General features: G+C 41.5%; 1 protein-coding gene across 2 annotated transcripts in view; it reads left to right on the top strand.

Annotated features, from left to right (window-relative positions):
- Positions 1 to 2972: 2972 nt before the first annotated feature.
- The window catches only part of MAP2K4 (mitogen-activated protein kinase kinase 4), a gene marked incomplete at its 5' end in the record, with an annotated part of 104929 nt that continues 82711 nt past the window's right edge, over positions 2973 to 25190 (top strand). For both annotated transcript variants that reach the window (XR_014298369.1, XM_082679781.1), the window contains one exon: positions 2973 to 3087. Coding sequence is in view for 1 of the 2 variants with exons in the window: in XM_082679781.1 (XP_082535907.1) it covers positions 2973 to 3087 (115 nt within the window). The remainder of the gene's footprint in view (positions 3088 to 25190) is intronic.

Raw genomic sequence — 25190 nt, 5'->3', positions numbered from 1 at the left:
ATATATATATATATTCTTTTTCATATTCTTTTCCATTATCATTTATTACAGGATATTGAATACAGTTCCCTGTGCTGTACAGTAGGACCTTGTTGTTTATCTATTTTATATACAGTCATTTGTATCTGCTAATCCCAAACTCCTAATTTATACCTCCCCCACCCCTTTTCTCCTTTGGTAACCATAAGTTTCTTTCCTATGTCTGTGAGTCTGTTTCTGTCTTGTAAATAAATTCATTTGTCTCATATTTTAGATTCCACAATATATTTACTCTTTTAATTCAACTTTCCTGAATGAATTTCCTAGTTGGACTGTTTTCCTTTAGGTTTATTTGTTACATATATTTTCCTCATTCAAGTTCACTTAACTGTATCAGGTCAATGTTTTTCTTACTTGAACAATCTTAAATGTAACCTATATAATCTAAAATAATATTGGAAAACTTTTTCCTACTAAATAGTTGACTAATCTCTAGTATTGCCTCTAGGATTTCTATTAAATAATAAGTTTCTATTAAAGAAATATGTATAGGACTTCCCTGGTGGCGCAGTGGTTGAGAGTCCGCCTGCCGATGCAGGGGACACAGGTTCGTGCCCCGGTCCGGGAAGATCCCACATGCCGCAGAGCGGCTGGGCCCGTGAGCCATGGCCGCTGAGCCTGCGCGTCCGAAGCCTGTGCTCCGCAATGGGAGAGGCCACAACAGTGAGAGGCCCACGTACCGCCAAAAAAAAAAGAAAAAAAGAAATATGTATAATTGGAAAAAGGAATTAGTAGCACTTTACATAAGACTATAAGTATATCAATTGTCCACATCAAAAAATGGGGGAGGGATACTTATGGTACTGATGCAGGTGGGGAGACTAGAAGTCTTCCAAGTCATTTCTTGGTACCACTCCAAAACCCAAGGAACTGCAAGTGAGAAATGAGATGACATACACAACACTGACATTTAGTCAGCAGGAACTGGTTGTGAAATCTACTGGCAGGTACTGGAATAAAGTGTCAGAAAATTTCTCAGAACTATTTGGTGTCTGGGAATCCTGCATCTGGAGTCTGATGATGACATTTGGTGTGTTTGCCAAAAAACTATGAGGCTGTTGATGCCTTTTCCCAGGATGTTAAAGTGGTCAAGCCAAGGGAAGTGCAAAACTATTGCCTGGGGGTGGTGGTGGTGGGGTCCCTATATTTTTGCATCAATCTTTGTTAATTGTTGGCAAGTTGTGTTGATGTTTTGAGAGAAGAATTTCATTTAATTTTTGATACTGACCCCTCCAGGCACTAAAATATAAACCTCAAAGGAAAGAAAGCTGTCTTCCAATCTGTACCTCCAAAGAAGAGCATTTAGGGGGCCTCAGCTCCTCCTTTTCTCTGTCATTTGTTGCTACTCTTCCCATCAGCACCATGCCAAAGATGCAGATTGAGTATTTAGCCTGTACTCTGGGCTGAACAGCCTGGATGGGACACTTTCCTTCCAGGTTCTGATTATATTTCCTTTCTGGGGACCCCATTTTTATGGTTCCCCAGGGCCAAGAAGAGCAATCTGGGATACTGATTCCCAGACGGGAATTTGGCAGTGTTTCTAATGATGACCTGGAAATGGAGATGTCACTCTGCCAGCCAGGCCCTCAGAGGAGAGTTCTGGCAGGCTGGAATGCGAGGCTCTCCACTTTTAAGCACACCTACCTGCTCTCACCTTCAGTTTGCCTTCACTGCCTCCCAGTTTACTTTCCCTAAGCCCTAACTCTAGCCCCTGTGAGCAGTCAAGATGATGGCTGAGGCTGAGTTCAGAGCAAGCAGGCAAGGCTTCTGTTGATGGAGGGGACATTACCAAGGTGCCCCGAGGAAGTTCCAGCACAGATAAGGTCTGTGTGGGAGGATGTCCTGGTATAGATGGCTCAGTGCTTCCAAAGGGCAGGAAACATCCAGCTCCATGGTTCAGACTACTTGGCATATTGTATAGTTGGTCATTCTATATAGAGACGAGACATACCTCTGTCCAGAGATCCATACCTTACTGTTCCAACTACATTTCTGTTGGTCCACAAACCCCCAGTCTCACAGAGGACTTTTTTTTTTCTTTTTCTTTTAGCTGCTGCCTTCCTAAAACCAGTCTCTGTGCCAAGCACTGGAAGAAACTTGATTTTGTTCTGTGAAGTTGCCATCTTATATAATTCATATTTAAATTATATAATTTATATGGCTGGTCTTATAAGGTGTAGAAGAGGTGGGGGAGAGAATCCAGTGTGTATTTAGGGGAAGTCGGTGATACAGATAATATATTTTGGGAGGCCAGGGAGCTTGCGTGCTTAAGATACTGTTTTTCAAATTTAATGTGCATACAAATTACCTGGGGATATTATTAAAATGTAAATTCTGATTCAGTCTTCTTGGGATGGGTCCACTGACGGTACTTTCAGTAGCATTCCTTAGGATCTCCCAGGGCAGTGTAGGGTTAGGGTGTTAGGCAAGGCTTAGCGGGAGCTCCACATGGAACCACAGGTAGAGCCAAGTCCCCTCTGGAAGTGCCGTGTCAGAGACTGGACAAGAAGCACGAGCTCTGCGATCCCTTTCAGTTTTACAATTCTGGTTTTGGGTTCTGAGATTCCAACAAGGGGCTTCTTAAACTTTTGGGGTCACAGACCTCTGTAGGAATGATAGAAGCTGTGTACCCTTTCATACCCCAAATGCACACACTCCTCACTCCGCAAACCGCTCTAGGCTCCGCGGCGGGCCCGCAGCCCCGGTGCAGGACTTCTGCCGGCCTCTGGGGTCCCGCACCGGCGACCTGGGCAGTTCTGCCGCTCAGCCGCTCAGCATCTGGTGCGGCTCCGCGTCAGGCGCGGGCGGGGGCGGGAGGGGGCGTGCCGGGGGCGTGCCCAAGGCGGGCGCTAGCCACGCCCCTCGGCCGTGCGAGAGGCCGAGCTTGCTGCATTGCAGCCGCCGCGGCGCCGCTCGGCTCCTCACTCCCAACAATGGCGGCTCCGAGCCCGAGCGGCGGCGGCGGCTCCGGGGGCGGCAGCGGCAGCGGCACCCCGGGCCCCGTGGGGTCCCCGGCGCCCGGCCACCCGGCCGTCAGCAGCATGCAGGGTAAGGAAGGCGGCGGCGCCGAGACCCCGGCCCCCGGGCGCGGCCGTCGGAGTCGTCGCGGCCTGTCCCCGCGGCCACGGACGCCCCCGGACCCGGCTGAGGAAGCCACCGAGCCACCCGCGCCGGTCCGCCTCCCTCCCTCCCCGCTTCGCGCCCGGAGCCGGCTGCCCCGGGCTCGGCCTGGCTCCGGGCGGCGGGCCGCGCAGGCCCGGGCCGCGGCCTCCGCCCGCGCTCGGCCCGGCGGGGTCCCGACCGCCCGCGGGGGCCCACCTGGCCCGGGCCCGCCCCCGCGGCCACCCCCGCCGCCGCCACCGCCGCTTACCTGGCGCGCCCCGCCCGCCTTTCCGGGAACGCGCGGCCAGGGTGCGGCGGCGGGAGGTGGCCGGGGCCTGGCCCGCGGGTCCCGGCCGCCCAGGGCGGCGGCGTCGTCGTCGTCGTCCCGGCCCCGCGCCCCTCGGCCCTGCGCCCCTCGGCCCCTCGGCCCCGCGCCCCGGCGCCCCGGCCCGGCTCCCCGCCGCCGCCGCCGCCGCCGCCGCAGTGGGGCCCGCTCAGGGCCATCTTGGTTCCCTGCGGGCGCCGCCGGTCCCGGCCGCCGCCAGACCTCTGGGCTCCGCGGTCCTCCTGGACCCTCGGTTTCCAAACTTCTGCAGGTTTCTGCTCGCTGGGCGGGTGGGGCGGGGGTGTTCAGGCCCGTGCCACCTGTAAGGTGATGAGACAGCCCTTGGCCTGGGAGAGGCCGGGGGTTTCTGTGTTAGCCTGGCATGCAGACCAAATAAATAAATAAATAAAACAAACGGAGCTCGGTTGAAATGCAGAGATCCGGGAAATCGAAAGGCAGGGGTCCGAGTGGTTCTCTGCGGGGACTGCACATCTGAAGCAGCCCTCCTAATTAATGACTTTCCCCAGTGGGAATGCTTATTAGCTCTATGTGGCTCTTGACAGGAGCTGTTGTGAAAATACCAGGCCCCAGCCCGTGAGGGACCGTTTCCTTGAGTTTACTGGGGAATTTTGAGTAGTAATGTTATCTTTGAAAACAGGGAATGTCAGAAATCTCTTGATAACTTTCGCAGACTTGCTTGCGTTAAATTATTAGCAGCGTCAGTTGGGGTACCCTTCGTGGTCCGTGTGACCATGGTTACTCTTTGATTAAAATCTTCTAAAGGGCTCCGAGGTCTATCTTAACCGTCTGTCTGGTTAGGTTTGACGTTTGTTGAGTATTTCGGGTTTATGAGAGGGTGATTCATGAAGCAGAGGCGGGATTTTATTGAATTTTATATCCCTGTCCCCCTCCCCATGGGATATACGTAAGGAACAGTGATAGATATATACAGGATGATGTCAGAGCTCAGAGGACACTTTCTGTGCAGGCCCTCAGATAATTAATTCAAATTAAATTAGTTATTGGATGCCACTGTGTTGTACAATATACAGATGAAGTACAGGATGGGTTTCCTGATCTTCCAGCTCTACAGTCTCGGTGGTGGTGGTGGTGGTGCTGAAATGAAACAGCAAAATGACAATTTAAGATTATATTGCATATCCAAAACAGGTGACTTACAAAGCTTATAAAAATGCAAGTTTTTTGGGGGGTGGGGGGTAGGGGATGAGTAGGGAGGCTAATAGTTCGAAAAAGCTGTAGGAATTAATTTTTGTTCAAAAATGTTTATTGAGCATCTGCCTAGTGCCAGGCATAGTGCCCTAGTGCTGGGTATATAGAAGAGAGTGAGTCAGATGGTCTCCTTCCTGATGGAGCTCACCCTCCTGATAGGATTGGGGAGGGAAGACAATATGCAGATAAATAAGAAAAATTGCTAATTGGGAAAAGTGTTATGAAGGTAACAAGCTGGGTTAGAAGTTAATGGGGGAGGGGGCAGTCTGCTTTGGTAAGATGGTCACAGAAGACCTGTCTGGAAAGAGGACTCTGTTACGATAAAGAAGAGGGTTCTAGGCAGAGGGAACAGTGTGTGTGAAGATGCCAAAGTAGGAAAGAGCTTGGAGTGTTCTAGGAACTCAGAGAAAGTCATCGTGTTTAGGAATTATTCTGATGCGCTCCATTCTCCTCTCCCACCCCTGAGTATTTTTTTTTTTACGCCTTATGTATTTATTTAAGCTTTTATTGCACATATTTGACAGGTCCCTTCAGTTTTTTTGTTTGTTTGTTTGGTTTTGCGGTACGCGGGCCTCTCACTGTTGTGGCCTCTCCCGTTGCGGAGCACAGGCTCCGGACGCGCAGGCTCAGCGGCCATGGCTCACGGGCCCAGCCGCTCCACCGCACGTGGGATCTTCCCGAACCGGGGCACGAACCCGTGTCCCCTGCATCGGCAGGCGGACTCTCAACCACTGTGCCACCAGGGAAGCCCCCACCCCTGAGTTTTGAAACCCAGTAAACTGAACTTTCTAATAAGCAGAACCCAGTTTAAAAGGGAGAGGGAGGACATAAGACTTCTCTTTGAATTTTTGATGAATTTTCTTTTATCAGTACTGTGTCTAGCCTTGATTGATTCAGGAACCTGTTGTATCTTCTTGAACCTCTCTCAATTACTGAGAATGAAGAGAAGCACTTGAAACTCTCAGGACGTTTTCTCCCACAATCCAGGTTACAAAGCTTGAGCTTAAGCAGCTGTGTAGGATCTTTTTTGTCTTGTGATGTTAGAGCGCAACCTCCCTTACTTCACCTATCAGATCTTTGGCTTTAGATCATACTTCAGGTCCTTAGAAGATGTTTGGTAAATGCCACTCCCCCCCACCCCTGCAAGCATGGTCACCTGCCACCCCCAAAGCACTGTCTCTCTGGGAGTTTTTAATGGCCAAGCTCTTTCTAATAGCAGGGTTTAGCTGTGGGACGCGTGGAATACATGTAATATTAACAGACATTGGTGGTCGTTCTGTGTGAGAAGCACCGTGCTGGGCACTGGGTCACCCTGCACATTTTTTCATGGCTTGAGGTTTGTGGCCCAAGAGTGGTCTCAGTTGAGAATTATTGGTTTTTTTGGTTTTTTAATATCATAATGCTTGAGTTAAGCCAGAGCTGTGGTGTCCTGGATTTGAATCCCCTCATCGGGACTTAAGAATTTTGTGACCTTGGGCAACATACTTAACCTCTCCAAGCCTGAGTTTCTCAGTTGGGAAGCAGGAATAATGCTTACCTTACAGGAACTTTGAGAATGCATGTAAAGTGTGGGCCTGACACACAGTAAGGATGTGATTGATGCATGTTAGCCATCATCATTGTTAATAGCAACAGTACTCTTACTTGTAATGGTCTAATTAATTGTCTCTTTCATTATTAGCAGATGAGTCCCTAACGCCTCATGATCCATCACACAGTTTCTTTAGCTTCATTATTACTGGGTCCTACCCTTTTCTCTACCCTGTTTATTTCCATTTTTCATTATTGAGCATTTCTGGTCAGAGTATTCTTGATGAGTCTTTATTCTCCCTGGGTTCAGGTAGCTGCTCTGCTGTGTACAAGCTCTGTGACCTTGGGGAAATTACCTACATTTTCTGAACTCATCTGAGTTTCTTATCTGTTAAAATAGGGATAATACCTTACGGGGCTGTTGTGAGAATCACATTATTAGATTAATGCACATAAAAGGGCTTTGAAAATTATAAAATATCTATACGTATATAAGGATTGCTATTAGACATGGCTATTTAAATGCTTTAGTTACTAAACCCTTAAAATGTAGTAGATTTTTAAAAACCTCATGAACACAAGAAGTTAAATTTATAGGAGACTTAAAGCAGGGAAAAATAAAACTTTTCCTTAAACTTTACTTGGATAGCTGAGAAATGTCAGTTTTAAAAAAATGTGTAGCATAGTTAGAATCTATAATTGAGTCTGAAAAACATGGCGACATTTGTAAAGTACTTGTTACAGGAACTGGTTATAAAGTATATGTGGTAAGTGCCTCTGATTCTCTTAATGAGCTCATGTAGGTAGTTTTTCTTTTTTTCTTTTTGAGTCTCAAATATAGATGTATAACAGAAAAGTTATGGACTAGTCCAGTCCTTACCCATTTACCCTCAGCTGAACATTTTATAAATATCAATTTAAGTAAAAGGATGATAGCTAGATTTTACTTTTAAAAAATGTGCAAAATGTACAGCGTAGCGACTATAGTTAATAATGCTGTATTGCATATTTGAAAGCTGCTAAGAGAGTAGAGCTTAAAAGTTCTCATCACAAGAAAAAAAAATTATTTGTGTGCGGTACAGATGTTAACTAGACTTACTGTGTGGGGATCATTTCACAACATGTACAAATAGTGAATCAAGTTGTACACCTGAAACTAATATAATGTATGTCAGTTATACCTCAGTAAAAATATTTACAAAATAAAAGAAAATACACAGAACTTTCAAGTGTAATGAAACATACCTGTTAAGAAAAAGTGAAGATTTAAAATCAGTACACTTTTTTCTCCCAATAATATTTGAATATAAAAAATTAGTGTGAAATGCCCTATTTGTGATTATATTTGACTGTCTTTCTATTTTTATCATTTAGTTTGTGGTTTTCAAGAACCATAGGAGGGTGCCTTTATCCCAATTTAAAGAACTGAATTGTGCTGACAATGGATAAGGTACCAAACTCTAGAATTGCTTGCCTTTCCCACTGTGTTGCACACTATTTCTTTCACCATTTATTTGACATAACCTGATAAATAAAATCCAGGTCAGGAAATCGGTCCCTCCTCAAAGCACATATTGCATTTCTGTATGTTCCTTAAAAAGGAGAGCAACCCTAGTATTAAAATTTAAAAAGTAGAAAAATATAACGCTTTCAGGATACTGATTTTCTCACATTTTCTTTTAATGTCCCTTATTAGAGTGTGAGTGTGTGTTGAAACTTGTTTAAGATGGGATGTTAGTGAACGCTGTATTTTGAGTCATGTTTCTTTTTTTGCAAATTTCTCTTTTTCCATTCAATTTCTATTACCTAATTTGAGAAGCTGGGTTGATTTGGGCCCATAGAGTTTTTATTTTTAGGGGTCTGGAGGTCAAAATCAACTCCATCACACATAATTCAGGTCAATCTGCATCTCTAGGAGATAGAGACAGTCCACATGATACAACCTGAGGAAGTTTAATTCAGATTTAAAAATAAGAAGGGAAACTAATAGTTAACACAGCTCTTTTTTCACTGTCTTTACCTAATTTGATGCTCATAAGTGCTCTTTAAGGGTAGATGAGCATGGTCTCCTTTCATATATTAGGGAACTGACGTTTAAATTAAGGAATTTGCCCTAGTTGAAGTGGGTTTTAATCCACCTGGTGACAGGCAGCCTTTGCTCTTTCTACTCTTCTACCCAGGTTCACATGGTTTCTCCGAGCTCTATTTAAGTCATTTCAGCCATTCAGGTCTGAGAGAAGAATCTTTGCCAGAAGTGATGCAGATTCAGGAATAGAAGGAAGAGATTATTTTAGGTTTCAGTCAGGGGGTGGAAGCTGTATGCATCCAGCCATGTTTGGGTTGATTTTGGAGCCTCAGGGCTTTCTGATGCTTCTTTGTGTTGCAGAGTTCTGAACTCGCTGGGGCGTTTACCCTGGCACTTTGAATTTGGGGGCATTTTGATTGCAAATCTACAGGCAAGTAGAAAACTTTAATTAGATGTTGAAAGGTAATAGAACTCTTTCAACACTATGCATAGTATGGAAAAGGCACCCACTTAGCATAAGAGTTAATAGCATACGTTGCCGTCCTGGCTAAATTTGTCATCTGGGCAACTTACTGTCCTGCTAATGGGCATGGGTTAGCTTCTGGCCCTTTTCCCCAACTCCAGGAAGTCTCCATGTGTCTCTTCACACTCTTGGCAAGGTTGAGAATTAACATGAACCTGTAGAAAGGATTCAAGGGCAAGGAGAGAGGAGATTGGGCTGACTTAACAGCCACGCGGTGAGAGGGAGCATTGGCCAGTAGTTAACACAGCTCAAGATGGACCTTTACAAAGAAGCTGGCAGTCCCATCGTGCACGGCTTGATTCTTGAAGAAAAGCATGACATTCCTCACCAGGGAGAAGGATGGTGGAAGTGGACACCACAGCAGCTCTTTCAAGCTGTATTATATCTCATCTTACCAACAGTCACCCAAAGTATTCAAAAGGGGGAAGCTAGAAAAGGGTTGCCAGATAGATCTCTGTTATATATCTGACACATATATGTGTGTCTATCTGTGCCTGACTTTGCTGAAAAATAAGCGACATTAAATGGCTCTCCTGATGCATTTGCCAGTGACCCTGAGATCTGGGTTAGGTTCCTGCCAGGAGACAGTACCCACTCCGGAGTTAAGTCCTCAGGACAGCAGGCTGGGTGTAGGAAGGGCTGAAACGGAGAGGCAGAGTGTGGAATCCTTTGTTTTTATCTCTCGGTGACAGGAAATGAAAGGAGAGGGACTGTTTGTGTGGGTTAAGCTGGTCTGATAGGGAAGGTACCATAATCGTTGCTCACCTGAGGGAGATACCAGGAATAATAATGACTCTTGATAACATTAACCTGCGCTATCCCAGGCTCTGTGTTGCATTTATTACCTTATTTAATCATCACAGAACACTTTCCGGTATTATTATTCTGTTTTACAGATGAGAAAATTGAGGCTCATAGAGGTTAGATACTTGCCCACAGTCACATGGTTGATGAGTTGCTCTCCCCGGGTGTACTGGGCTTCCTTGAACGGGCTCCATGGTAATACAGTGCTTAGTTACAAACCGAAGAGTGAATAAGGTGGTCATCAGCCACAGGAGGGAGAGGGACTGGCATGTGAGGGCTGACAAGATCCTGAATTTTTAAAAATGTGGGAAGGATTAGTATTCATAAAATCATGAGTGGTTCTGGATGACGCAAATAACCTGGAATTACTAAATGAAGGTGGGTCCCTTTTAAGCTTGAGAAAGGTGAAGTCAGGAAAGCTCAAGGAAGTAACACAGCAGGAAATCTTGTGGAACTCACTCTGAGTACAATGAAAATACAAAGTTTGGATAAGCTTAGATAAATGCTGAGATGTTAGAGTCATAAGGGTATACTATGAGTAACTTTACAGTTGAAGGCACTCGCCAACATTTCGAGGTTGAAGTTGGAAGGCGGCAAGCTGCTGGCCTCTTCATGCTTGTGGCAGAAGGAAGATTTGGGAGCTTGGTCTGTGGGCCTGACCCAGTAAGGCAGGCAGCTGTGATTTTCTTTGTATCAGTGTGGCTTCATACTGGAGTTCATTATCCCTTTTCAGCATTACCAGAATCCAGGGTGTCCAGGAAACTATAAGGCGCTACTAAGGAGGTGGGAAGCTACTTACGCCCCTGTCCCGCCCTCCCCCCCGTTACACCCTCAGCCCAGGCGAAGGGCAGTGCGGATGGTCGCTGTGCCCCATGAGGGCCACTAGACAATCAAAATTACACGTGGACACGCTGTTTCAAATTCTAAGATTACTTGATATTATTCTTAATTTTATACATAAATGAGGAAACTGGGGCTCAAGCAAGATGCCTCTTTTGAGTTTCACAGTTGGTACTAGAACCCTGGTCTGACATTCTTCATTTTGTTTTCTACTTTCTCAAATACTCTTTGCCTTTGGTTTTAATATACACTTATGCACATCTTAAACAGCCTTTTAAATGGATACAGGCAAGCTCACTTTATTTGGTAAATACAGTAAATTGTAGGTTTCCAGTTATGGCCAGTTAAGGACTCTCAAGATTGAGTTGGACGGTGAGAATGAGGGGAAAATGTGGTGGGAGAGTCCTGGTGAGAAAAAGGAGGGGAAAAAACCCCACAGAGCTTTATTTCTTTGGTAGGCCTACTAGCACCCTGCCCTGTACATCTCAATATTTATTCTTGGGGGTCTGAGATTTAATGAAAAGAAACTTGGCTTGGGCCATGTACTTTCCCACATCTGTACTGTAAGCACCAACTCTCTGACCTTTGCGGTTTCTTTTTTTTTTTTTGGCTGCGTTGGGGCTTCGTTGCTGTGTGTGGGCTTCCTCTAGTTGCAGTGAGCGGGGGCTACTCTTCATGGCGGTGCACGGGCTTCCCATTATGGTGGCTTCTCTTGTTGCAGAGCACAGGCTCTAGACGCGTGGGCTTCAGTAGTTGGAGCACGTGGACTCAATAGTTGAGGCTTGCTGGCTCTAGAGTGCAGGCTCAGTAGCTGTAGCGCACAGGCTTAGTTGCTCCGCGGCATGTGGGATCTACCCGGACCTGGGATCGAACCCTTGTCCCCTGCATTGGCAGGCGGATTCTTAACCACTGCGCCACCAGGGAAGTCCCCCTGGTTCTTTTCCATATATATAATCTCTCTCTATAGAGTTTCTCCCCCCCCCCCCGTGTGTGTGTGTGTGTGTGTGTGTGTGTGTGTGTGTGTGTGTGTGTGTGTGTGTGTGTGTGTGTGGTCTTTTAGAGGTCTAGAAAGATTTAGGTAATGGCTTTTTATCTGATTTAATTGATAAGATTACATGGAGTTCCAAGGAAAAGCTGAGCCATCTGTTCCAGCTACTTTAGACTGTGCTTGTCAGTTAGCAAGTCTTTTCTGAGTGAGAAATAATGCAGAGATAGATGTAGGTATGAGTCCTTAGAATCTGTTCATCTGGTCACTTCATCCATAATTAGGTAAAAAGAGCAAGTCTGTAGTTATGCTTTGAGAATTTCACCCCTTCCCTTTTAGCTACATGTATGGATTCTGTACTGATGATAGAACTTCAAGATTTGAGAATTTTTTGGCATTTAAAAGTGGGCTTAACTTCTGATGTGTTAGGGGAGTAATTGGTGACATTCTAACATTCCCAGTTACATATACCTTATATTTTTTCCTATTCATTATACTTTTATCCTTTAACTTATTTTTATACAACTATACAGATCCAATTCATTCTTTTTCACATACTTCTCAGATTTATTTTTCTTGCTCCTTTCCCCATTCATCTTGCTATTTAGTTCACCTCTTTGCTCACCTTTTATTTTTGCTACCTAGTAGCACCTATTGAGCGTATTTAGAGCTAAAAAGAGAATAGTAAGTATCCCTTGAAATTGCTTCAGTGTTTCACCAGCTTCCTCTCTAGTCTCCAGGTGAATTTTCCGTTCCCTCTTCCAGCGGAGGGGGTGGGAGATGGGCTTCTGAGCTGCGGCCAGGCTCCTCCGTGTTTCCTATTCCACTGCTGCTTCCACAGTGCCAGCTGCCAGCTCCCTTTCCTCCTGACTTTTGCCAGCTCGTTTTGCCTGGTAGGAGGCTGGCTGGTGTTTAGTTGCTTAGGCTTATAAGATCCACAGAATCCATTTTTTGTTGTTTGTTTGTTTGTTTGTGTTTCCTTCTGAAGTCTGTTCCTGCTGCACATCTGGCGGGGGGGGGGTGCGAGGGGGTGGGCAGCACGTGTATGGAGCCTCAGCAGTAGAGATACAAGTGTCAGGGCACTGCCTCCAGTTTGCCCCCAGGACTTTGTCCCTTGACGTCTCCACTCCCACTTCCTCCCACTTTGCCATCAGGTAGTAAGTAGGCAGTGGGTTACTTTTGTGTCCCAAAGGTACCTTCATGTCAGAGTAGCTACATTAGCCATTTTTCAGGTTTTGTGCATTATAGGTACTATATCTTAAAATCCTAGGAATTTCAAAGCTGGATGGGAAAGACTACTTAAACATATCCTTTTTAGTCCTGGATTTTTTTTTTTCTGCAAGTTTTGATTGAATTTATATAACTACAACTTGAGTGATACTCATTCTAAATTTGCTTTCCCTATTTTGTTCCCCAAAGCAATAATAAACACAAGCATAGGTAGACCACTGAGAAAAGTAGAAATTCACCCAATAGACTATGATGGCAAATGAATATTTTGGGAAGGCTTTTGTTTTGAACAGCTTACTTTACTGGGTGCATTTTACAAAACTACATCTGTATGAATATATGCATAAGGTATAACGAGGCCCAATTGAATTTGGAAAATATGTTTATGTTTCTAAGGAGAATTCAGAGGTTTTCTTCCTATAACTGCTATAGTCCTACTTACCGTTTCTAGGGACATGGTCTTTTTTCAGGGCTACTTCACAGGAATTTAAGCACCTCTTTAGTAGTTCACTGTCTTATCATTTGAGGTTAGCTCACTGGCAGAATGTTGCTATGTGTGTTTAACTCTCACAATTTATCAACTGCCAAAGCTTTTGAATCAGGGGTAGTAGTTAATCGAGTAATTCCAAGTCAGTAATTTGAGTTAATGAAATAGCTTGTGATACGTTCTGAACTTGTAGATTGAAGAAATTGACAAAACTGTCTTAAAAGTTGTTCTTAACTTCCAAGGGCTAATAGCTGTTCTTTTTATTGAATAGATGTGAAAATTAACGGTAAAGACAACATAACTCTTATAATTTAAACTTGATTTCAGTTTCGTATAATAAAGTACAATTAAGTCAGAAAGAGCTGAGTTTTTGAAGAAAGCCCGTATGTTATAGTTCTATCTGTGATGGTGGAGGTTATATGATTTGAACTGTTCTTGAATGTAATATAAAAATGCTATGTCATGTTCTAATTTTGGTTTGTTTGATTTACAGTAAATGAACTGGAACTTATCTCTTTTACTTTAGGCTTTCAGATAAACTTCTGTGAAAAGGCACAAAGTAAGCTACAAATTTTATGATATTATGCTACTTAATTTTTTTATATCCATCTTGGTATTGGGAATGTGTCCACTATTGTTTCAACTAACCAACCATGGTAATTTTACTTTAAAAGAGCTTCCATTTTTCATTCATTTTCCAAATACAAAAAAAACCAACAACTGTGTTATATTCTTGCTTTCACTTGCAATTGAAATAGGAGAAACATATATGTAGGTATTCAAATGTATGTAAGTATAGAAAGATGTATATAGGTATAGACAGATGTACTAGATTTAGAAAGATGTATAGAGGTATAGAAAGACATCTATTCATATGTATATAGTTATATAGAAAGATGTACATAGATATTTGGACTTAGCCATAATTTAAATCACAGGTTGAGGAAAGTTCACTTTTAAGATTGGAGTGCAGAAAGTATACAGTATAACTGTATTCTGAGACCTCATGCTTTAAAATTGATTTATTTTAAAGGATACATTTAATGAATTTTAACTTTTTTCTTTAAAACAAAGCTTTTTTCTTCCTCCTCCCCACCCCCCAATATAGACTAGGGTTTTTGTTTGTTTGTTTTTTAATAAATTTATTGATTTTATTTATTTATTTTTGGCTGCATTGGGTCTTCGTTGCCACGTGCAGTCTTTCTCTAGTTGCGGCGAGCAGAGGCTACTCTTCGTTGCCGTGCACGGGTTTCTCCTTGGAGTGGCTTTTCTTGTTGCGGACCACGGGCGCTAGGTGCGCGGACTTCAGTAGCTGTGGCTTGCGGGCTTCAGTAGTTATGGTTCACGGGCTCTAGAGCGCAGGCTTAGTAGTTGTGGCACATGGGCTTAGTTGCTTCGCGGCATGTGGGATCTTCCCGGACCAGGGCTCAAACCTGTGTCCCCTGCATTGGCAGGTGGATTCTTAACCACTGCGCCACCAGGGAAGCCTTAGACTAGGGTTGTATATTAGGGTACCAGTCTTCATATACTACAGAATAGGTTTTCTATAAGAAAGCAAAATTTATAAAGCCAAAACAAATGCATTTTAAACTTAAATGTCATTTGTATAAAATGCAGTTTAAAAAATCCCAACTCAAGAAGGCTATTCTCCAGTTAACATAAATATATCCCCAAATATAATGTATTCATCTTCTGCTTGTTGACTCATAGAGTGGGGAAGAATAACGACCGCTTTTTTTTTTTTTTTTTTTGCTGTGCTGTGAGGCTCGTGGGATCTCAGTTCCCTGACCAGGGATTGAACCTGGACCACGGCAGTGAGAGCCTGGAATCCTAACCACTAGCCCACCAGGGAACTCCCACGACCGCCTTTTGATGTACATCATTGTCTTTTCCCCCCAGCTTTATGAGATGTAGTTGACATGACACTGTGTAAGTTTAAGGTGTACGCATGATGATTTGATGCCCTTACATATTGCGAAATGATTACCACAGTAGGGTTAGTTAACACCTCCATCACCTCACATAATTAGTATTTCTTTTTTGTAGTAAGAACCTTTAAGATCTACTCTCCTAGCAACTTTCAAGTATATAATGCTGTATTGTTAACTGTAGTCACCACGCTGTTACCTTTTAGATCCTCTGATGTGTATCATTCTTAAGTAAGTTAGTTCAAACGAAATAAAGTTTAACCTGGAGAAAACATTTCTGCTGTTTTAAAATTTTCTGATGGAATCAAAATGCTTAATTTCCATTGGTTGAACATTGTGACTTCCTTTGAAAAGCAGTGAACAAAAATTTATTTCTTGATTGGTTTATCCATGATATAAATATATAATGAGCAATAGAGTAAGGCAGCTAGATCCTAGGATAAAATTTTTTAATTGGTCCATTATTGTCATCCGTCTCTTGCCTTAAACTAAAAATAGTATACGATTTCCTGCTCATAGTGAACCTACATATATGATATATATCTACATGTAATGTAGTTACAGCTTCTATTTTATGCTATATTTTAATTTTAACACAGTTTTTAGCTTTCTGTTTAAGTATTTCTGTTAATATTTAATATACTTTTAAATTTTTACATATTGACAGAAAATCTAATTTAAGAAAAATGCTGACATTTTAAAAATTTAAAACTGCATTTGCACTGTTGCTTTTTTTCTCTTAGTCCTATTGTGAACATAAAACAAGAGAAACATTGATTTTATTAAATTTAAGATTGTGTATACAGTGACTATAAATGGCTCTGTAGGTAGATGTAAAATGCCTTTAGACTTTCTAAGTGGTACTGTCCTCTCCCATTGTTACAGAAATGATAGGTTTGCAGTGCTGCTTGCTTTATTACACGTGACGGAACCTAACTGTATTCCCACTTGATGCCCACTTTTGGTTGCCTTCACTACCTCTTTACACTGTGACTACTTTCTCATATCTCCCCTTTTATTTCTCCCTCTGTCTTTGGGAGGTCCTTCTCTTAATTTTCCAGCTTTTGGAATTCATACAGTTTTATACATTCATTCACAGAGCACATGTTGGACACATAGGTACCATCGAATGAGGGAGATTATTGGGGCAGAAGTGAATAGAATAGGTCTCTGCCCTTAGCGGGCTCTTAGTGCAGTGGACGAGGGTTGTTCCTGCGTTGATTGCAAGCATACGACTACTGATGCTGCGGATTGATTAGTAGCTGAACCCAGGATGAGGTGGTGCAGGAACGCATATGTACTGGGTACCTTTGCTTCCACTGTTCTGTCCTGAGAGAGAACTAACACGAGGGCTGCTGTGGGGTCTCACGATAGCTGCTTTCCTGATTGGAGACCACGGCTCAGAGATCCAACAATGGCCTGTCCTGCTTTGGAGTCAAGCAGAGCTGTCTGTGCTGGCTCGGACCTCAGTGGAAGTCTTGAGGAAGGGGAGGATTGGACCTGAATGATGGTACGGAGGGCCAGCTCTGAGGTCACAGCATTTATTTTTGAACTCTTGGTTCCTATATTTTAGGGTAAGTTTTCAGTTGCTTACATATATTAACACTTTTTCTCAAGCTGGTCCTATGATTTGCATGTCTTAAAAGTTATAAGTGCAATTTGGTAATGTTTTCAGAAAATCAGTCTTCCAGTTTGCTCTGGAATATAGACATTAACTGTATGTTAAAAGTAGCCACTCATTTCTTTAAAAATAAAGGGCTTGAAATCACCAAAGCAATGTTTTCTTGACTATTAGGGCATACTCTAGTGCCAGTTTTATTTTAAGGGTGTTTCAGAATTTTCAGAAAAACTACAGTTTAATTCATTAAAAATAATTACATAGCATACAGTAGTTGTAGGAGGGGATGGAGTACAAAGAACACAAAAGTACATATTGTTAAAAGTCCACTATGTTTGAGTCTGCTTCAAATGCTCAATTCTCCATCATAAACCAAAAAGACTTATTTTAAGATGATTCTGATGACTAATGGAAGCTCTGAAGGATTAATTTTCCCCCATTGTTTGACTTACACATAGTTTTTATTTTTTATATTGTTACATTACTGTTCCAATCAGTCTATTACAATTGCCTGTTACGAGTTAGTGGCGTTTTATTGGTGATGTGTGTGTAGGTTTTTAACACACACACAGACAAATAGTGTGAGACTGCATATTTAATTTTGGAACCAGATTTTTATAGAAATTCAATAAAAATCCACTTTGCACCTCATGATCTTTTTTATCAATTATAGTTTCTGCATTTATTTGCTTTTTGGTTTTCTAAATATATATAAGATAATATATATTTAATATAAAATTGTTATTTGAGCCAACAGTGTTATATTTCTTTAACACTGTTAGATTATTGAATTTTTCTAAGGTCTGTATGTAAGACTACATCAGGGGAAAATGTTTTTTTCCCATGTAGAGCTCCTACATTTAGAGGGTTGATTAGTTCATCATTTACCATTTGGAGATAATGATTTTGTACTTGTAAATACGTTTATGTGATTTATGACTCAGTTTGAATGATCATATCTCAGTGGCTTTAATGAGCTAACTTGAAAACATAGTTCTTTAGAATATGATTTGCTTTGCTTTATAAAACCAATTTTGCAGGGGAGGGGAGCAGAGATTTGCCTAGAAACAGTTTTTGAGATATGGTTTTGTAAATGTCAAATTTGCCTTAGCGTATCGGCATTTTGACTTTCTGCTTGTATGAGAATTGTGACCCATTAAAGATCCCAGGGCACGGGGATTTTCCTCAGAAAATGCCTAGTAGAATCCTGTGCCGATCAAAGTGAGAGTAGTTAGGAATTTGGCAAATACTCTTAATAATTTAGTTTTCATACAAGGGCACTTTTAGCCTTTTTTCCCCCCTTACTGCAGTGCATTTTCCGCCCATGGCTGTAGAGTTTTTGAGTGCTAAAGACAAGTTTTGGTAAGTGTTGAGTTTCCGTAGCTTTGCCTTTTTTACTTTTGATAGCTCTAAAAAGATTTAATGGCTTTAAAAATTTGTTTTACTTGAGAATGTTTGCATAGCAACATGTATTTAGAAAATTACATGTTGCAGAGCTGACTGTTATCCTTGAAGTCATTAATAGAAATTAGATTACAGGTATTGATCGCTTTTGGTAACACTGCACACCAAAGTATTTGGGGGGAAAATGGAGGTATCCTAATGACAGATTTTCATTTCATTGTGAAACTATTATTTTTAAATAAGTACCCCAAATTGTTTTTAAATTGGTAATAATAAAAATGAAACAGTAAAGAGGAGGAAGGATGTTTTGTGAATCTTCCCAGAAGTCTGAGGAAGTCATTAATAAGTTTACTGATCTGATAAGTTCTGTAAAAGATGATGTTTCACTCAAGAGAGTATTTGACTTTACTGGAGGTGAGTATAGGCAACCACGGGAAGGAAGGAGTGGAGGGAGGGTCAAGCTGTCCCGTGTTTAAAACTAAGAGCTTAGAACATTCAACTAATTAAACTTCTAATTTCCTATTTTATGTAACAAAAATCTATACCCAATGACTAAAATTTTATTGTTTGGAATTTATTAAGCTCACCTAAGTTTTTCAGCAATCCTAAGAAACAGAATGACCACATTTGCTACTATTGGAGGGTAACATGGTTTATTTAAATCTAAATACACGCTGAACTTTGTTACAAAATGAGACTATTGTAGGGTTTGCCGTAAGCCCCTAGGACTGAGCGTCTAGTACATTCATCACTGTCTGTGGACCATGATGAACTGCCAGGGGAAAGCCCAAGCTTTCCAACAGCTTTTATACTAACCGAAGCCCAAGAATCGTTGTATAGGCTGAGTCAAGGTTCATGCATCCCCTTTATACCATATACCATTCCAAGGGGAATGCTACCTAGTTATCTTTGATCTTGGAAGTGGTGGGAACATTAATTCTTCCTGAAAATTGGTTTTGTTGCTAGAGGAAGGAAGGTTTCAAATATCTATTGCACCTTAAAAATCATTTGAAGAAGCTTACTGTGTGGTGTTTTTGAATGAGAAAAAATTAGTGATTCTCCCACATTGCAGAAAGTTTCCTTTTATTTGCCAGTTGAACTTTACGATGAGCAATGAAAGGATATTTGACAAAACTTTTGTGAGAAGTTTCCAGAAATTATTCCCAACTAACTCTCCAGTTAATCAAAGTGATTTTCAATTTAGCTTATAAATTTAGGGTGATGGTTTTCAAACAAGGAATAGTAAATACTTGAATTCTTACTGCATGATTTTATGAGTGCTTTCAAAATCCAGACACAAGTGTCTAGATGAAAAGATGTTCTAGAAGAAACTTGGCACCTGCCATGTTGGTGTTGATTTTCTCATTAGGTAGAAATCAGTGAACATTAATCAGAAGTGAAAATCAAGTGTATACATATTTACTCCCTTCAGAGAACCTCTTAAAAGGTTAAATAAACAGAGGCACAAATATAACATTTAACAAACATATCTATACCGCTAATGGTAAGAGGCACTGGGGTCTTTAAAGATGGATTAAATCTAGAGCCTACTCTGAAGAAGTTTATGTTCGTTGAGAAATTGAACATGTAGTGACAGACTATGTGGTAGAAATAATAACAACAGATAACTCTCATTTACCGTGTGCTAAACTCTGTTCTAAGCTTTTTATTTATCTAATCTTATCTATCACTTTATTTAAATTATCTAAGTAAGTTATTAACTCTTTATTTCTTCCAACAATCTTATGAAGTAGGTATAATAGTTATTATAGATGAGGAATGGAAGCACAGAAAGGTTAAGGGAATTTTCTAAAGTCATACAGCTAAGGAGTAGCAGACTGTGTGACCTTGGTTTGGTCACAGGTTACATGCTATAAACCATAGTGTTTTATTGATTCTTGAAAGAAAGCGGTGAGCACTCATAGGAATGATTTTCTAAACCAAATGGCTTTTGAGGAGTCTTCACTTGAAAATTGTCATGAGATCTGGACATACATTTATATATCATTTTTGATTTTCTGGCCCTGGAGAGTTTCAAAACGTTATCTAACAAGCCTGACTGAACATTAAGTGGAAAGATTCCTTCTTGTGGCTCCAAAGCTAGGAACAGAGGGATCTGCCACTAGGGAGAAAGTATTTTCAAAAAATCAGAATTATTCTGGCCTAGACAGATGCAGAGAATGGATTGCTTTGGGATTCTCAAACGACTTGTGTGTCTGGGGAACAGCTGACCAAGATGAGTAGGTCAGGAGACTGGGGAGTCAGTGAACAAGGTGGCCATGTGCTGTGTGAGGACAGATTTGTGTACAGGCTCTTAAAAACGAATTGATGTCTTCAGATTTATGTCCCTCCTACTTTCTTATAGTTAGGGGTGGAAGAAAGCACATTATTTAATTTTTTAAAAAACGTTTAATTATAGAAGTTTTCAAACTTAGAATAATATAGTGAACCCCATGTACCCATTACATGGCTTCAGCAATTGCCAGCATGTGGCCGATTTTATTTCATTTGTTCCTCCTCCCTCCACCTGTCTCTACTAAAAAAATTTAAAGCTGATTCTGATTATCATGATTTTATCCACAAATATGTGTGTCACACATCTTTTAAGTGATAAGGACTCTTAAATACAGAACTTTAATGCCATTATCACACTGTTAAATAAACAAAACAATATTATCAGATAGCCACTCAATGTTCAGATTTCCTCAGATGCCCTACAAATGCCTTATTTACAGTTGATTTGCTCCAACTTGAGGTCTCAACAAGGTCCACACACATACTGCATTTGGTTCATATGTCTCAAGTTTCTTTACAGTAGTTCCCTCTTCTCTCCTTTTTTCTTGCCATTTATTCATTGAAAAAAAATGGGTCATTTTTTTGGTAGCATTTTGCACATTTTGGATTTGGCTGATTACATCCTTTTAGTAATTAGTGTTTCACATTGCCCTGTATTTCCTGTTAATTTGTAGTTAGAAATAAGGGCTTTGATCACATAGATATTCAAATTTTTGGCAAAAACACTTGGTAGGTGGTGCTGTGTATTTTTTGTTGTGTCGCATCAGGAGGCATACGATTTCTGGTTGCAGCTCTTGTTAAGATTGATCAGTGGGCTTTGGTGCCGTCAGTGTGTTTCATATGGAATAAAGTTCCCCATCAGCCTTTCACCTGATGGTTCTGGCTACCATCAGTGGGTTTTGTCTAGATTAATTCTTTCATTCGGGACTGGTTAACTTGTGTTTCTAAACGTTTGTGGACTCTGCAAATAGTTGCTGTTGTCAACCAAGAGACAAAGTTTGTGTTTGGGGCATACTATCAAATGCAAATTATTGCATTGATCATCTATGACTTAACTGCACCAGTGCTGAAGGATATGAAGTACGTGACTGAACAGGGTTAGTGAAATGCAAGAGTTGCTTAAGAAGTTGTCACTACTAAAAGGTGAATAATGACACCTGTTGGACAAGTACGTACCAGTCACTGAGAAGGTAATTGCCAACTGGAACACAAGTAGTTCACGTGTTTTTTATATCTTGGATGAGAACTCCTATTTACTTCTAGTCTCACCAAACTGCCTTTCGGTGACTATCTCTGGTTCCCAAGTACTGGCAAGATAATGCTTGAAGGACCTGAGCATTCTAATCACTGAATATAAATTAATGAGCAAAGCTGGAATCTGGTTTGGGACTGATCTTAATTTGGCAGAACTGGTCTCACATACCCACTGGTTCTTCGACTTCACCAGAGATCAAGAGATCTTTAAAAGTCCCAAACCAGATTCCAGCTTTCTTAAGCAACTCTCCCATTTCACTATCCCTGTTCAGTCACCCGTCTTGTAACTACACTATTAAAGTCTCCACGTGGTGATGTTCTAACACGGATTTGACCTTGCACAATTTGTAAATAACAAATCAGAGACATTTCAGTCAGGATACTCTCATGTACTGTATATTTAGAAAGTAGATAGGGTGCAGTATATCCTCTTTGAGTGCCGTTTAACTCTCTTTATTAATCTTATTCTAACCTTTTAAAAACCTTAATTTATAGAATACATTTATGGGCAACAAATAGTACTTAATTGTGTCCACTGAGAAGTGAAAGTGTTAGTCACATCTTAATGTTTTTTTTTAAATCGGGAAGGATTATTCTGTGGGGTACAAAGAAGCTATTTGGATGTTGGTGAGAGGAGTATAATAGTGCTGTAGCTATTGCTTATACATATACAATATTAGCTTTGTATGGAAGATGCTGATTCGTTTTTCACCTCTGTTATTTGCTTTGGTAGTAACACAGTTGGTTTGAATTTAAATTTGGATTGTGAATTATTACTTAAAATTTCTTTAAAAAGATGTATAGGATAATACAGCACTGAAATGGAAAACGTTGGCTGAGTGTATAAAAGATGATCGCAAGCCATGCAACGTGAGGCAGTTAAAAATGCCAGCTATCTTGTTTTAAAGCCAGGATGGCCGACTAATTCGTGTGTCATGAAGTTCTATAGTCAGGAGCATCTCTCTCGTTAAAGCTTGCTGGCTAACTTTTTCAGAGAACCTATTTAACTTCTAGTTACGCATCTTTCGATTAATGAGAACAAAAGAAGCAACTAATTAGATCTATTGCGAAGTATGGATAAAACCCCCAGTCAAGATGTCTGAGTGAAACTGTTTGTCCTAAAGGTGTTAAATCAAAACTTGGGCTTGGATTATTCATTTATTCAAGGAATATTTGAGTTCCTGTGACACGCAGGTGCTTTTTTTATGGAAAGTCACCAGAGTGCTAAATCTAATTTCCAGTGGTCAAAAGTCATCCAGATGAATATGAGAATGCTTATGTTCACATGTTGACTGTGTTGCCGAAGAAGCAAGGGGTTGTTATATAACAAATGTGGTACGCTCTTGGTGACTAGTTGAAAATTGTATAGTGTGGGGCTTTCTGCCCCTCCTCTGCAGTTATTAAATTATTGCTGAACTCCTCATGGTGTTTTAGAATTGGGGAAGTCATCTTTGAAATAAAGCTTCCCTTCTGCTTTCGGTAGTGCAAGCTGCAGGCTTGCTTATAGGTTTGGATAGCATAAAAAATCAAGTACAAGTATTAATGGAAATAAGGAAAGATTTATTTCTTGAAACTGACTTCTTTTGCCTTTAGGAAATCTTAATAGTCCTCACTTCTCAGTGTTTCACATTTTGCCACTCTGAGGTGTTTTCTGACCGCAAGCAATTTTCCAGTGTCAATTGGGTGCCCAGCAATTCAATTCAATTCTGACACTGTCTACCTGGAGTTAGCATCAGATCTTACAAGTTAAAGGGCTCAGCCCCATAAAGCTGCCCTGACTTCAGATCCAGCTGCAAATGGGGCGCCGAGGCTACTCACCCTTCTGCTCGGCGGACTGCAGGTTACAAGGCTCCCTTGCCCACCGCCCCCAGGTGCACTTATTTGCTGGAATAGCTCACAGAACTCAGGAAAACACTTTACTTATGTTTACCAATTTATTAGAAACATGTAACTCAGGAACAGCCAAATAGAAGAGATGCATAGGGCAAGGTGTGGAGAGAGAGGAGGTGCAGAGCTTCCACACCTTCTCTGGGCTTGTCATCCTTCTGGCACTTTGATGTGTTTACCAACCAGGAAGCTCCCCTAGCTCATCTTTAGGAGTTTTTATGAAACTTTCATTACATAGGTATGATTGATTAAATCGTTGGCCTTTGGGGATTGAACTCGATCTCCAGACCCTCTGCCTTACATGGAGGTTAGTGGGTGGGGCTGGAAGTTATCACCCTCTGATCACTTGACTGGTTTTTCTGGAGACCAGCCCTCCCATCCTGAAGTTTTGGAGGTTCTCCCCACCCCCACCTAATAAGCAAAAACTCTGATATAGTGGAAAGAAGCTTGTTATGCATAATAAAAGATGCTCATCACTTAGGAAATTCCAAGGGTTGTAGGAGCTCTGTGCCAGGAACCTCCAACAAATACCAAATATATTTTTTATTATATCACAGACAATGTCTGTAGCAAAACTACCTGCATATAATAGACACATAGCTTTGAATCAGTAAGCTTTCTAGACAGACTAATCTGTAGTTACCCGGAAAGAAGAGTGGGTACCCACTATCACTTTGGCCAGTGGATGGTTGATTTTCTGTTGTGAAAAGGATCAAGACGTCCTGTCTGCTAGGACTAAAGTGGTACCTCTAGTATGATGCTAAATTGTCTGTAAAAAATACAGCTTTCTGTATCCTAATCTACTTGCTAACTTACAGGATTTAGCCTAGAAGAGTTAATTATTTATGACTGTGTGGGAATCCTTATGGTATTTTGGGCAGATGAGGAAAGAAATTAGATAAGGGAAGAAATTAACATTTGATAAAAATCTGGCTTTGTTGTGTGGTTAATAATATTAGTTTAAGTAAACTCTTTAAGAAGAAGTCAGATCTGGTTGTTTTAGTAGCTCCCCAACTTGGGCACTGCTGTTGGCTGAAATATTCATCTCCTTGCCCCGTGGCCTGGAGCCACTCGCTAGAGCTCTAGGTCAGTGGTGCTTAGCCAAGAACAGCCTTGTTTCTCCTTCATTGTGTTGTGCACCTGTGCTTTTCTTAACACCGTGGTACATATAAAAAAGGTTTGAAGCACTGATTGAAAAAATACTGATGGTATTATTAGAAACTATGGTTAACAAGCTTATTTCATTTCTGGGTGGTGGGGAGTTAAAATGATGATGGCAGGATGCTGCGGGTTTGCTGAGCAGGAAGAGTGTACGTGATACAAGCGCAGTGGGCACTCTGGCTTCTCACTAGAGCTGAAGCAAGCTGCCGTGAGAACATCGTGTGTGGCCTGTGCCTCTGCCTCTACAGAGCCGCAGCATGGGCTCGAGGTATGGATGAAAACTGGAACAAGCTCCGCGACTTTTCTTGACACGGTTTTCCTAAGCTTGCATATTATGTGCCTTGTCCCACTAGAAAGAGGGCTATCGACAAGGAAGACTCCTTATGTGGATGGTTTTCCAGAAATCCTAACATCTTGCTTTGGGCATGTGGTGAGACAGTAACTTAAAACTTTGGGGAGCTGATGAGTTTCATGAGAATGTTGGAGGGTCCGATTGGGAGGCCTGCACATCACAGGAGAAGG

This window comes from Grampus griseus, assembly GCF_964374135.1.
Source record: "Grampus griseus genome assembly, chromosome: 20".
Lineage (NCBI taxonomy): Eukaryota > Metazoa > Chordata > Mammalia > Artiodactyla > Delphinidae > Grampus > Grampus griseus.
This window is presented reverse-complemented; position numbering and strand designations above follow the sequence as displayed.